At 52.1% G+C, this 14,802-nt stretch overlaps 1 protein-coding gene across 2 annotated transcripts; it reads left to right on the top strand.

The window, feature by feature from the left end:
• The first annotated feature begins 4,848 nt into the window (after window positions 1–4,848).
• Window positions 4,849–7,823, top strand: LOC144581318 (testis-specific Y-encoded protein 3-like). 2 transcript variants are annotated; one of them, XM_078364502.1, is made up of 6 exons: window positions 4,849–5,213; window positions 5,845–5,922; window positions 6,051–6,162; window positions 6,297–6,415; window positions 6,523–6,604; window positions 7,610–7,823. In XM_078364502.1, exons 1-6 carry the CDS (start codon window positions 4,947–4,949, stop codon window positions 7,630–7,632), a joined length of 681 nt encoding a protein of 226 aa, XP_078220628.1. In that variant the 5' UTR covers window positions 4,849–4,946; the 3' UTR covers window positions 7,633–7,823. The 2 variants fall into 2 exon arrangements, with proteins under 2 accessions (XP_078220628.1, XP_078220627.1); XM_078364501.1 differs by having other exon boundaries at window positions 6,270–6,415.
• The last annotated feature ends 6,979 nt before the right edge of the window (window positions 7,824–14,802 follow it).

Genomic DNA, 14,802 nt, shown 5'->3' with positions numbered 1-14,802 from the left:
AAATAAACTGAATTTCTTTGTATAAGTTACAGATGCAAATGTGTTTACAGGACATTAGGAATAAGACAAATCGTGGTCTCATCTCAATGCTTAGTGTTTACATGTAACGTATGTTCTTTGGGATAGTTATAGTCCATTTGTCTTTCTAGGAGAGACCGATGAGAGTCCAGGATGTTAAAGATGCAAGTGATGGAAGCTTCAAGTTGTGCCCATCTGTACCCTGACATAGGCAGTTCTGTCCTTTGCTTCATCACTCAGGCCAAAGACTCTGATGCAAATGTGGTATGCGGTCATTCTTTTTGTCTTTTAACAGGTTAGAAACTATCACTTTGTTTCTGTATAAATGGATATAGAGCCTATGCCTAAATGAGAAGTACAAATGAATCATTGATCAGTAGGAATAAATTTTCAAATTCTTTAATTACAGAACAAACTTTCTGAAAAAAACCTTTGTTAATATCTGAGTTTTCTTACATGGGTTGTTAATCTCTAGCCATGCTAAATCACTAGTATGCTGCTCTTCAAACAAAATAGATATTTTACATAATTCCCTTATTCTAATAATTCTATCTTTATACCTCAGAGCTTAAGGTGAGCTTAACATTTTCCGTTTCCCTAGTGAAAATAACGTTTTAAGGATTAGTTGTCAGTGATATTTTTGAATGTATTTGATCAGGATAATTTACCTATGCACTTAACTGATGTCTCCCTTTCTTCTGAATAGATCCTTATTATCCACTTAAATTTAAATCTAAGTTTTAGAAGTTGGGATAGAGTTTAAATCCAAATTCTGTGTTTGAATTCACAGGAGTCGGTGAGTCCAGGAAGTGCCATTATGTGCAGGCCAATAACTGGCTATGGCAGTTGGAGGCAAATAGGCTTCGCCAGTCTCAAAGCCCTAGCTACTATAGTGAGTCCACAGCTCCCTGGATCTTATCTACGTCAGCAAAAGAAGGCCACCCAGTAAGCCAGGCCTCGGGTAGAAACTGCTCATTCATCTACTCTCCTTAAACAGCCAAACTCATTGCCACTTTCTTCAGCAATAATTACTGCAGCCCAGAGACTTTGGTAGCCTAGCGACTATAACTAGTCACGCTACAGTCTGGTCACAGTCTGATAAAACCCCAGAGCAACAAAAGCTAAAATATTGACTTAAGCCTTCTAAAATCTCTCTAAACATACATTCAATAAATATGGTGTTTCTTCATAACAACTGCCGTGTTATTACTTCCTAAACTAACGCATGGCCTTGGATTGTTTCCATTTCATTCTTGAAAACGATTCACGAGTGTGTCTTTAACATGAACGTGAATACAGGATTTCATTTCTCTGCAAATAGCGTTTTCAAAACGATGTGAATTAAAAATGCAAACACTGCGAAATTGTACTTCTGAACTTCACTGGTCTTTCAGATTATATTTTCACACCTACTCACTCACACGAATTTTCATATCTGCACGTTCTCCTCAGGTGGGGGAAAATAGTATCAGAGTTCCTGAAGAATTTATGAAGGAAAGAATGACAGTGCTACCCAAGCAAGGTTCAACCTATTTGCAGCACTGTATTCAGTGAATGAAAACATTGCTTTTCAAATCCTACTAAAGTAGTGAGTCAATAGATAAAATATTACAATCACTCTACAATATGTGTACGTGAAGAATACAGAACAAGAGTTAAAATACGTAAACAAACAAATGAGGCCGGGCATGGTGGCTCATGCCTTTAAATCCCGGCATTTTGGGAGGCCCAGGTGGGTGGATCACTTGAGGTCAGGGGTTCGAGACCAGCCTGCCAAACATAGTGAAACCCCATCTTGACTAAAATGACAAAAATTAGCTGGGCATGGTGGCACGCACCCGTAATCCCAGCTCCTCAGCGGGCTGAGGCAGGGGAATTGCTTGAAGCTGGGAGGGGGACGTTGCAGTGAGCTGAGATCACACCACTACACTCCAGCCAGCCTGAGCAACAGAGTGAGACTCCATCTGAAAAAATAAACATAAGTTCATATTCTGTTCACGAAAAAGTGCTCACAGGCAAACTCACATATCCAACAGGAAAATTTTAAAAAAATCCTTTGAAACAAACATTCCACAAGAGGCAAGTAAGAAAACAAATATACATCACAAATAATAAACAGAGCCACAGGGGAAAGAAGTTAAAAATGTACAAGTAAGTACTCTAAAGGAATCTGAAGGTCACTCAAAACTTTTCTTGAGTCTATTTCCCTATATTATCATATTATCAGCCAAGCAGCTGAAGAAGCTCAGGTTGTTGGTGTCCCGCCTGCCTGCAGATGGGGGCTTCACCTTCATGAACCTAGAGCCACTGGAGTGCAGTGGAATCAACCACCCTGTATCCTGGAGAGAGGGGAGTGGGGAAGGCTCATGCCAGGCCTAGCCTCTCACGCACCACTTCCCCTGGGGAGCCTGGAGGCACTACTTACCTAGGACACCAAGGGGATACTCCTTAATGATCACCACACGGACGAAGTAAAGGTTGTGAGGAAAGGAGAACTTCATCCTGCTGCTGGTACCTGGGATGGCTGAGTTCCTCCACCTGCCTGGTGACGAAGGGAGAAGGAGTAGGGCCACAAAGAGACCATTTCAGCTACCTGGGCTGAAGCGGCCTGCCAGCTGCTGGAGAGAAGCAGGCATTTCCTCCACCCAGCTCGCCCCTCCCCCCAGAAACCCCACCCCCGCACCCGGATCCAGGCCGACCCCTGAGTCCTGACCTCTCCCCCAGACCTAGGCTTCCCAGCCTGACCTGCAAATCCATCATGTAGCTAAGCAAGTAAGCCAGACTGTATGGTGGCTTGCGATCTGGGGGGGAAATATCTGGCTGTGCTGCACAATCTGCCTCTGCTCAAAGAGCCTCCAGATGATTGAGTGAATGTCCCATAAAACACAGTGGAACTCTGCAAGAGGGCAGAGAGTGTGGGGCAGGGGTCTCCGGCAGACCTTGGGCCTGGCACCCTTTCTTGGTGGTCCTCTGACTGTGTCCGGCGTGGGGGCACTTCACGGCTGTGGTGGACTTGGGCGTGGGTGGAACGAGGCCGAGAAAGCCTACGCTGTCCAGGGGCCACCCACGGAAGAAGTGGTCAGGAGGTTAGGGGGCGGGCTGGGTGGTATGAGGCGGCTGCTTCCTCAGGATTCCGGAGCCGCACGAGGCCCTCGTGTGCTGGCTGCTGAACAGGGTCTGATGCTCTCTGGCTGTATGGTGTTCTCCTCTCCCGAACTCCCTGAGGGGTGGATGACTCCCCATGAGGAAACCGCTGAGGGTAGAAGGGGCTGCAGGGCTGTGCCTGGTGCTCCCCAAGGGGCTCTCGTGGGTGCGGCGGAGGTTATCTATGCTCCCAAGGGGCCTACGACACCCCTTTGGGGGCAGGGCCAGCAAAAGGGAGGAGAGCGTGTCTGGGGAGCTGGTGCCTGCCTTGCAGAGGAGGGCAGCCCCGTGTCCCAGGAACCCGAGTCTTGAAACCTGCAAGGATATGGGTCTCCCCAGAAGCCGGAGATGCCCTGCCATCTGGGGCATTAACGGAGCCCAGCTCCGATTGAAGGACCTCCGGCGAGTCCGTTGCCAGCCAGTGCTTGCTGGGGCCAGGGCTAGGCTGGGCCCGCTGGTCCACCTGCTGCCGCTCCTCGGTGTTAGCCCCCTCCTCGGCCACCGCGTCCACGTCCACCATTACGTCGTCCACCACCACGTCGTCCACCACCAGCACTGCCTCCTCCCGCACGGCTGCCTCCTAGCTCCTCGCCCCAGCCGCCCACCCTTGCAGAGCCTCCAGCCTGAACTCGGCCCCTCCTGGGGGCGCTCACAGACCATGCCCTGCGGCGTCCTCCCCAAGACCCCGGCAGCCCTAGACTCCCCTGCTGAGAACCCCGTGCCGTGCCTACCTGGACCCAGGGTTCCTGGGGAGCCCCACCCGGCTGGCTGCCCTAGGCACTTGCCGTGGGGCCCAGGTCCCCAACAGGAGCCAGGTCCCCAACCGGGGCCCAGGAGCAGGAGGCGGAGGCCCTGGTCTTACAGAGCCCAGCCAGCAGGTACCACGGCCGCTGCTGCGCTTGCGGTAGCCTCTGGGTCCACAAGGTGTGTCCAGGGCACTGGACGCCAGGTGCTTTGGAATGCTCCTGCGAGTCCAGCATCCTCAGGGAGGAAGCAAGGTACTCGGAGCCTGTATGCGCCTAGACCTGCAGGAGTCCGAGCGAGAGTTTCCACCTCTGGAGCAGACAAATTCCACTCCAGCAAGATATTAGGCAACTTTCCTTCCAGGCGCCTGCCCCGCCCCACTTCCTCAAGCCTCTCCGCAGCCCTCGCCCCAGCAGCCAGCGCTGGTGCCTCTCTCTCTCCTCTCGATCTTGGATCTTGGAATACTCAGTACCATCTACCTGGCCTGCCGAACGAACTGAGATGCTTCATGTGTTCCCTGTGGATCAATGGCCTGCCACACTCATGATGGCAGTTAGGGCACAGGGCTTCCATGCCCACAATTCCAAAGGGCGGGCAGCCCGCGTGTGCCCGCACACACCGCCGCCTGCCGCGAGCTCCCAGGGCTTCTCACCCAGGCTTACCCGAGGAGGCTGCGGCTGCAGGCCCAGCCGGGGGCGTGGCTTCCATGGACACGCCCACCGCCCTGGCACTGACTGGCCGCCGGGAGAGGCCTACAGCCTGCTTCCAGCTCGGCCACCCATTTGGAGGCAGTTGGCCACGGGTTCGCCCGGAAAGTCCTGCGCATGCGCGCTGGGGGTCCGCCAAGCCACGCCCAGGCTCCCGTAAGCGCGGCAGAGTAACGGGTTGGCGGCGGGGGGCCCGGCGGCGCCTGGAAGTCCCGCGCATGCGCCCTGGGCGTCCGCCAAGCCACCCGCAGGCTCCAGTAAGGGAAGCAGAGCAAGTAGGACGCCTTGAGGGAGGAGGAGGAGGAGGCGGTGCTGGTGGTGGAGGACGACATAATGGCGGAAGTGGAAGCGGCGGCCGAGGAGGAAGCCGATGTCGAGCGGGAGCGGCAGGACAAAGGGGCACAGCCGGGGCCTGGGCCCCTGACGCCAGAGTCCGCACTGGACGAGCTCCGGGCTGTTCAGGTGGAGCTGGAGCCTGTTAACGCCCGAGCCAGGAGGGCCTTTTCTCAGCAGAGGGAAAAGCTGGAGCGCAGGCGCAAGCCCCACCTGGATCGCAGAGGCGCCATCATCCGGGGCATCCCCGGCTTCTGGGCCAATGTCGTATCCTTTTCAGCACTTTTTCTGTTCGTCCGGTTGAAAGATGCTCTAGGGGAACTGTAAATAACTTAGGGGCAGCTCAGCATGGATATGTCTATTCTGGAAACAACGGTGAGTTGCGAGATGCGAGTTGCGGCGTGAAAGTCTGGCTTTAGAAGGCCGGAGCGGTCGCAGGTACTGTTTTCCTGCCTGCGGGCGGCACAGAAACCCTTCGAGATGCCGAGCAGCAGGTGGTTGAGTCATCCTTTTGAAGAGCAGAAGCGAGTTCTCCCCAGCAGAGTTTCTTTTTCGGAGAATCAAGCTACTGATAAGGGAGTGTGATCGCTCCCCCTTGCCAGTCAGATCTGGGACAGGACATTTTCGGGTATAAGCTGGCTCTGCCCCTCCTGAGACGCCAGCAGCCCTCTGCAGATTGCCCCAGTCAGCCTCAGAATTATACACGCTCCGAGAACCCACGAGGCCTTAATTCCGGGCAGGGGGTGGGGAAATGAAGGTCACACACTGAAGCAGATCTCAGAAATCCCGTACCCCAGCCTTAGAGCTTCTTCCGTGTTCCTTCTGGCTCTTAGACCTGCTTCCCTGTTGCTTGTACCTCTTCCTTCCATCCCTGTAAAGGCTCTTTGACCTAATTCAGATTGCAAACCACCCCCAGATGTCAGCCCTGATCACTGACCAAGATGTACGCATGCTTAGCTACATGATCAACTTGGAGGTGAGGCCACGAGGACTGAGGCTAGAAGGTTTAGTGGGGAGGGGGAAGGGAAGCAACTCCTTGCTGTCAGCAACAGTGGGCACCTCACCTGGAAAGATACGTAAGCTTTCTCCACTTTGTCCTGACAGGTGAAAGAAACAAAGCAACCTATTCACGTCTGCAAGATCATGTTGTTCTTTCGGAGCAACCCCTACTTCCAGAATAACGTGGTTACCAAGGAGTATCTCGTGAACCTCACAGGTGACTGGTGGCTCCCAGGAGGGGCAGTGGAAGGAAGGTGGTGGGTAGGTGGATGGATCATTGCCAACGTGATCCAGCCCACTTCCCACAAAATCCCCTCTCTGTAGAATACAGGCCTTCTCATTCCACTCCAGTTCAGTGGCATCAGCGTTATGAACGTGTGGCCTACCGCCGCAGACACCAGAACAGCAGCCTTAACTTCTTCAACTGGTTTTCTGACCACAACTTCGCAGGATCTAACAGGATCGCTGAGGTGGGTCCTCGCTGGAAAACATCAGGAATGACCCCGGTGTGTTCCCAGCTGCTTGGCTCACCAGTCTCAGCCCTGATGAGGCCTTTCCCAATTGATTCCTGTGATAGATCCTAAGTAAGGACCTGTGGCGCAATCCCCTGCAATACTACACGAGGACCAGGCCACCCGAAGAGGGAACAGAGATTTCAGGTAAGCCGTTCAGTTGGAGCTAGAGCTGACTGATCCTCAGGATGAGGAAGGTGGACATGCCTGTATGCAGGGAGCCTGGACGCTGCATTCGGAAATGTAGAAATTGAGGCTCCTTTCATACACGTAGGAATACCTCGACAGGGAGACAGAGAGTGACAGAATCCAGTACATCCAGGGCATTTGGGCTCAAAGAGGCACATCAGAGACGGCACTGCAAGGCAGGTTAGAGCTGGGGAGTCTTAAGCCCAGCCAAGCATAGTCGCTGTCCAGACTCACTGAGAAGTGAAGCTGAATCATTACCTTCAATTTGTGGCACTTGTTTCCATGGCTGCCAACCCCACTGGCAGTCATCCTACCAGCCCCTTAAGATTGGGCTCCCTGGATATGCCTCCTTGCCACAAACCACAATGACTGTTTAGACTGCTGTTCTTATACTATAGCCCGATCAGATTTCTGTGTGCTCTTACTGTCCCAGAAAATCACCAGAGAGGTGATTATGCATTCACCTATAAAAGAAGAACATGTGAACTCAACGCATAAGTGAACGTCAAGATTTCCATCATCCTTGTCTAGCTTAATGTGCTTAATGTGTCTTATGATACCCCAAACAAAGGACTGTGGAGGTACCTCATCCCAGCACACTGGGCCCTGGATATCTTAGTGCACATTATCCCCTTTCCTTGAACCACTGCTGCTTCTGCAGCACAAAGCAAGCCTCCAGCTGCACTGTCTTTGCTTTCTTTTGCCTCTCCAACTCTGTCCTCTTGGAAGAATCCCAGATTGCGCCACACCCAGTCACTGTTGTTAGCTGACTTCCGTCACAGGGAGAAAATGCTGGCAGTGGGGCAGGTATGACAGAGAACAGCTGGTAACATATGGTAGGAGGAAGTTTAGGAGATCACAAACGGGGAAGGGGTAGTCTTTTCTGGGCGGGCCCTAAAATTAAAGCATTTAAAACTATTGCTCAGAGGAAATGCATTTTGACACGCAGTTGTGTTTCTTTAGGGGACTCCCATTTTTCGGGTTGAATATGATGGTGCGTTGGACTTCACCTGAAACGGCAGAACTCCTGAAAAGTTACTACATTATTCAGGATGTCAGTACTCAACATGGTCTTATGCACAGGAAGCAAAAGAAAGACAGATCCTGTCATAGAAAAATGCAGATAGGAAGAGGGGGTAAACTTGGATTTCATGGAGTGAAAATAAACACTGTCAAGGACGTGTGACTCTTGTGTGTGTGTGTCTGTGGGCGGGGGGGGAGGGTTGTGTGGGTCTGTGTGTGTGTGTGTGTGTGTGTGTGTGTGTGTGTACCCAGTGGATTCCATGTGTTTCATTCTCTGCATCATCTGCAGTGGAGACGGGCCGCTAAAGTTATAGAGTGACTGGGTGTGGCGCATTTTGGGATTCTTCCTAGAAGCCAGAGTTGGAGAGGCAAAAGAAAGCAAAGGAAGTGCAGTTGGAGGCTTGCTTTGTGCTGCAAAAGCAGCAGTGGTTCAAGGAAAGGGGATAGTGCGCACCAAGATATCCAGGGCCCAGTTTGCTGGGCGGAGGTACCTCCACAGTCCTTTGTTTGGGGTATCATAAGACACATTAAGCTAGACAAGGATGATGGGAATCTTGAAGTTCACTTGTGCGTTGAGTTCACATGTTCTTGTTTTATTGGTGAATGCATAATCACCTCTCTGGTGATTTTCTGGGACAATCATCCTCTCGGGTCCCAGCAACATGGTAAGAAATGCGCATGTGAGGTGTGTGTAGGGACTGTGAGAAAGGATACAGACGCATGTGGGAAGGCATTTGGGATATGCCTTTCTCTTTTTAATTTCTGTTTGTTTTTTTTTTTTTTTTTCCAGCATAGATGACTAAGGGAAAACACAGACATGCAGAGGTGAGGGTAATGGGGGTGGATCCATGAAATACAAGAATGCCAGCGGGTCCATGCATGGACTCTCTGTCCCTTGATGACCCAGGATATGGACAGTGTTGTTGATGTTTACATCTTCAGATGGATTAAGCTTTTCTCCAAGATTATTAGGTCAGGAGTCAATATTGTTTGTAACTAACACATTGCGGGTGCATTTTGTTCCTTGCCAAGTATAGTGAGGATCTCTTCTCGCTAATGCAGGGCACTGTATATTGTTTCTGGAGCCCAGGGCCCTTTTACTTTCTGTGGGCATGCTTTTTTTTTTCCAGCGTACTTTGCAGAAGGTTAATAATGTAAAGAGAAGGAACCCGAAGTGGCAGATCATGTGTTACAGGCCTCACGCAGGAGGACAAAACATAACAGCCTTCATTCCGGAGTGAGTGACTGGTAGCCAGGAACATCTGCGTCCATGCACAGGACAAGGAGTTGTCTCTGCCGCAGAGGGGGAGGGGGATTTCAGTGGCGGGTCCAGAACTTGCTTCTCCGATCTCAGATAAAACAGTTCCAACAGGAGCATCCGCGTTGGCGAGGCACTAAGGGAGTGCTAAGGTTCCTGTGCCGTACGGACTCTGGTCACCACAGCTTCTGTGAGAAGAGCTGTGCTGTCTCAGGGAAGAGGGTTTGAACAGTCAAAGTTCTTGCAGTTTTTGTGCTGCCTTCCATATGCATTACGGACCTCCTGCTGGGTATCAGCAGTTGAGCTTTGAAAATCCATAGCCCAGTTTTGCCCCTGTTCCCATGCAGACAGCTGAGGCTCCTGAGTGAGAGCGTTGGCCTCCTCTGACTGCTGTCCCCATGACCCACCAAGGCAGGAGAAACGGGTTTTCTCAGCAACTTACTCTGTAAACAGCGGGAACTCTTTGGCTCCCTCAAGCTGTCCTCTATGCTTCCCTGTGCTGGTCAAAGGACACTCCTGCACAATAGAGTAGCCCGACGGTGGGAGTCGGCAGCAGATTGGTGTGTACACTCAGGGCAGCTCAGACTGGGAAATGTCTAGGGACTTGCCTGTTACCAGGACATCACGAAGGGTCTTGCCCCAACCTTAGTGCCTGAGAAAAAAGTGAGGAAAGGGTCTTGCCATGATTTTTCTAGGAGGGAGCTACGTAACGAGAAGATCATAAGTAAATCCCAGGACTTGTTTTGGGATTGGTCTGTTGTAAAGTGGTGGTAGGGGAAGACCTTGCCCCAGGGAAGAGAGTAAACCAGCAACTGTCCCTGTGGACGGGAGTGCCAGGGCCTGGTGCCTCAGGCATATTGGCCACCCCTCAAAGTGAATGCAGCTGACTGGCCTTCTTCGACTCCTGCTTGCAATTCAGTCTAGTGATTTCACATGGGTCCCGAAGTCATAATGTCTTATCAGAGAAAGTGCTCAACTGTACCATCGGTCTAATAAAAACAATCAGACATCTTTTCTTGGTGCTATGTAAACTTTTGGAAAATATTACTTTGGCCAGTGTGCTGCCCACACCTTCAATCCCAACACTTTGGGAGGCCAAGGTGTGTAGATCAGCCGAGATCTGTAGTTCGAGGCCAGACTGACCAACACGGAGAAACCCAATCTCTACTAAAAACAGAAAATTGGCCAGGCGTGGTGGTGCATGCCTGAAATCCCAGGTACTCGGAAGGCTGAGGCAGGAGAATCACTTGAAACCTTGGAGGAGGACGTTGAGGTGAGCCGAGATCACAGCACTGCACTCCGCCTGGGCAGCAAGGCTGAAACCCCATCTAAAAAAGAATGTATTTTAAGCTCTGGGGAACACGGACATGTGTGCAGCTTGGTTACATAGGTAAAAGTGTGTCACGGCGGTTTGGTGCAGCTGCCAAACCATCACCTAGGTATTAAGGCCACCACGATTTAGCTATGGCTCCTGATGCTCTTCCTCCCACTACTTACCCTGAGAGGTGCTGGTGTGTGATATTGTTGTCCCTGTGCCCATGTGTTCTCATCTTTCAGCTCCCACTTAGGAGTGAGAACATGCGGTGTTTGGCTTTCCGTTCCTGTGTTAGTTTGCCGAGAATGAGGGTTTCCAGCTCCACAGACGTCTTCGCAAAGGACATGGTGTCATGTGTGCACGTATTTCTCCAGGCTTTCCTAGAAAGACAGAGCACACTGCTACACCCACATACATAGCAGCATGATTGACAACGGCCCAAAGATGGAAGTAGGCCACGTGTCAATCCATGGATGAACAGGTGAATGGAATGGGCTCTGTGCACATTCCATCGTGGAATACTATACAGCCAGGAAAAGGGATGAGGCTCAAACACAGGTGGCAGTGTGGATGAACCTTGAAGACAGCAGGCTCAGTGAGAGACGACAGACATGAAAGGCCACATAGCATATGACTTCATTTATCTAAAATGTCTAGAACAGCCACAGATTTCACAGAGACAGAAACTAGAACTCTTGAGTGGCAGGGACTAGGAAGGTGGAATGGGGAATTGGTGTTTCTCTTCTTTTCTTTCTTTCTCTTTGTTTGAGAGGCAGTCTCGCCCTGTCACCCAGACTGGAGTACAGTGGCTCCATCTTGGCTCAGTGCAGCCTCCGTCTCCCGGCCTGGAAATTGGCAATTCTCTGCCTCAGCCTCACGAGTAGCTTGGAATTACAGGTGCGTGCCACCACGCTCAGCTGATTTTCGCATTTTAGTAGAGACAGGGTTTCACCTGTTGGCCAGAATGGTCTTGACCTCTTGACCTCCTGATCTGCTGGGGTTACAGGCCTGAGCCTCCTTGCCCGGCCTGGAAATTGGTGCTTACTGTGGACGGAGTTTCTGATTGGGAAGATGGAAGGCGATGGTGATGATGGTTGCATAATTATTTCAAGGTACTTATTACCAGTGACTTGGACTGTAAACTGGCTGAAATGATAGGCATCACATTATCTGTGCTCTACCACAATGTTGAAAAATTTTATTGCTATTGACAGGAAAAGATGCTTTCTTTGTGGAAAAGGATAGCATTTAGCTGGCAACAGTGAACATTGCCCAACATTTAAAACATATATACATATGTTTTATATATATAGTATATTTTATATATAGTATATTTTATATATATTATATATTTGTTTAGTATATTTTATATATATTATATATATATTTAGTATATATATATATATATACTAACATATAATATATAGTATATTTTATATATAGTATATTTTATACATATTATATATATATGTTTGTATATTTGAGATGGAGTCTCACTCTGCCACCCAGGCTGGAGTACAATGGCAGGATCTCATGTCACTGCAACCTCTGCTTCCCTGGTTCAAGCGATTCTCCTGCCTCAGCCTGCCAAGTAGCTGTGATTACAGGCACCCACCACTACGGCCGGCTAAGTTTTCTATCTGTAGTAGAGATGGGGTTTCACCGTGTTGGTCAGCCTGGTCTCAAACTTCTGACCTCAGATGCGCCCTGAGACCTGGACTGCTCACCTGACATTTTTTTCTGTTCCATCTCAGATGGCCAAACTCCCTTGGGTGGTACTGCAGTGGATTGAGACACAGGCCCTGGCTGATGATCTGGGCTACTGGGGAAATTTTGGGGGACAGATCGGGCCGTGGTTCGAAGCCAATTCTCCAGAGGCCTGGGATTAATCGGCAAGGTCCTCTCCCAGGATCCCCACAGTGGCCCCACCTCAGCAATCCTGCCCGACCCTGGGCAGTCATGGTGCACCAACCAGCTGACGAAGCTGAGGTAGGCGGTATTCCGCCTACAGCTGGGGGCTTTACCTCCATGACCCCAGAACCACTGGACTGCAGTGGAATGAGAAACCCTGTACCCTGGAGAAAGAGGAGTCGGGATGGCCCATGCCAGGCATATCCTGCCACATACCACCTCCTATACCATGCCGGGAGGCACTCCTTACTGAAAGTGCAACAGGATAATCCTTAATGATCACTTCACTGTGGAGGTAAAGGCTGTAAGGAGAAGAAAACCCCTCATCCTGTGGCCCATTACTGGAGATGTCTGAGTTCCTCAGCCTGCATGGCTGAGGAGAAAGGGGACAGACTCAAAGGGACCATACCATCTAGTTGGACTGAGGTGGCACATGTGTTTCGCCTTCCCAGCTCTCCCCTGACATATGCTGGGGCCTCAGGGGGACCCCACCCTGACCCAGACACATGAGCCCTCACCAAGACCCAGTCCCCATTGCCTGACCTGCAAATGCATCATGTAGCTAAGCAAGACTTCATTGTGCTTCCTGATGCGGGAAGCATCAGGATCTGGGTGGGCTGCACAATCTGCCTGGAGTTAAGGAGCTTCCATACGATTGGCTGGGCGTGCCACAAAACAGAAGTTTTGTTGGTGCGTCCAAGGTTGGTGCTCCAACTTTGCCGGAGCACCAAGAGTGTAGGGCAGGGCTATCCCCAGAACTCTGACCTGGAACCCTTTCGTGGTGGTCCTCTCTCACTGTCCGGAGTTGGGGCACTGATGTGGCTGTGGTGGTCTTGGGGGCAGGTGGAGCATGACCGAGAAAGCCTATACTAACAGGCAGCCAGGCACAGAAAAAGTGAGTGGGCGCGGTGGCCTGGTGTGAGGTAGCTGCTTCCTAAGGGTTCCTGAGCTGCACGGGTGTTGCTGCTGTCCGGGCGTGCAGTGTCCTGTTCTCCCGGCCTCCCTGAGGAGTGCAACGGAGGTCACACGTGTTCAGGGCCTGCACCCCTTTAGGTGCAGCACAGAAAAAGTGTGCCGGAGGGAATAAAATGCGTGCGGGGTGCCGGTGCCTGCCTTGCAGAGGACAGCAGCCCCGTGCAGCATGAACAGTCTGGACTACCTTGGCTTTCTGAGGTGAGCATACTGGAAACAGGCATGGGGAGCAGGGGTAGTTGAGAGGTTGCCATAGGCAACCAGACTTCCTTTCCTCCAGGGGCTTTGCCAGAGAAATGTGTCCTTGAACTTTCGGCTGGGGGTGAAGGCTTCCTGATGAGGCTACTCCCCCTTGTTAGGGATGAGCTTGGCTCCCCGTCCCTACCCTGTGCTCTCAGGCGGGCAAAAACAAGCTGCCATCCTACCTACCGGACTCTAGCAATGGCCCCCCTCTGGTTCCCCCCCCCGCCGCCCCCCCACCCGGGCTTGCGGCGGAACTCTTGCACCTTTGGCCTGGCCCCACCAAAGCCTGCCTTGGGAAGCCTGAGCTCACCCTCTGCTGCCAGCCATCCCACATGGGCAGTTGCAAGGAGACTGCTCTGGTCCAAAATCCCCAGAGCACATCTTCAAGTCAAGTGGCTTCAGCGAGTTTGCATCTGGCCCAGGAGTGCTGGGGCCGGGGCCATGCTGTGCCCACTGGCCCTCCTGCTGCCGCATGTCAGCCTCCGCCTTTGACAGCCACCACATCCACTACCGCCATTACGTCGTCCACCGCCAGCAGCACCTCCCACCACAAGGCCGCCCCCTGACTCTGTACACTAGTCACCCTCCCATACCTGCAGGCTGAACACAATGGCCTCCTCTGGCATCCCAAAGACACCTGCCTCTGCTGCTGGACACACGCCAGGGAACCCCTACACTGTGGGGAGCAGTCCTTGAAAAACACATGGACTGAGAAACCATTGCTAAATCTACGTGGACCCAGGGCACCTGGGAGGCCCCACTGGGCTGCAGTCCCACGCACGCACCTCGGGGTCCTGGGCCACAGCGGGATCAGCTATGCCCAGCAGCCCAGAGTACACAGGGCCAGGCCCTGGACTTGCAAAGCCCTGATGGCAGAAGTGCACGCTGCTGTTGCCCGCTGGCGGGAACCTCTGGGTCGGTAATGCAGTATCTTGCATGCCACAGTGTGTACACAGTGCATCCATGGGTGACCCTGGCAGCTGGCCTCAGGTGTGCTTAGGACCCAGCACGAGCGGAATGCTTCCAGGAGTCCAGCATCCTTAGGGAGGAAGCATGGCACTCGCCTAGACCTGCCAGGGGTGCAGACAAACTCCACCCCAACGAGGTTCCAGGCGGCTTTCCTCCCAGGGGCCTGCCCCGCCCCACTTCCCCCAAGCCTGCTCCGCTGCCGCCCTTGCCCCGGCAGCCCGCGCTGGTCCCTCCCCCTCTCCTCTGGAATTGCAACATTCAGTACCATCTGCCTGGCCTGCCTAATGAAGTGAGATGTTTCATGTGTTGGCTGTGGGTCAGTGGCCTGCCACACTCATGATGGCAGTTAGGCCGTGGGACTTCCATGCCCGCAATTCCAAAGGGCTCCCTGCCCGCCAGGCCTGCGCGTGAACCCAGCGCCACTGGGCGGAAACTCTGACAGCTCGTCACACGTGGCTTGCCCGA

This window comes from Callithrix jacchus, chromosome Y (genome assembly GCF_049354715.1).
Source record: "Callithrix jacchus isolate 240 chromosome Y, calJac240_pri, whole genome shotgun sequence".
NCBI lineage: Eukaryota > Metazoa > Chordata > Mammalia > Primates > Cebidae > Callithrix > Callithrix jacchus.
Note: the sequence above shows the minus strand (reverse complement) of the source record. Positions and strands in the feature narration are given on the sequence as shown.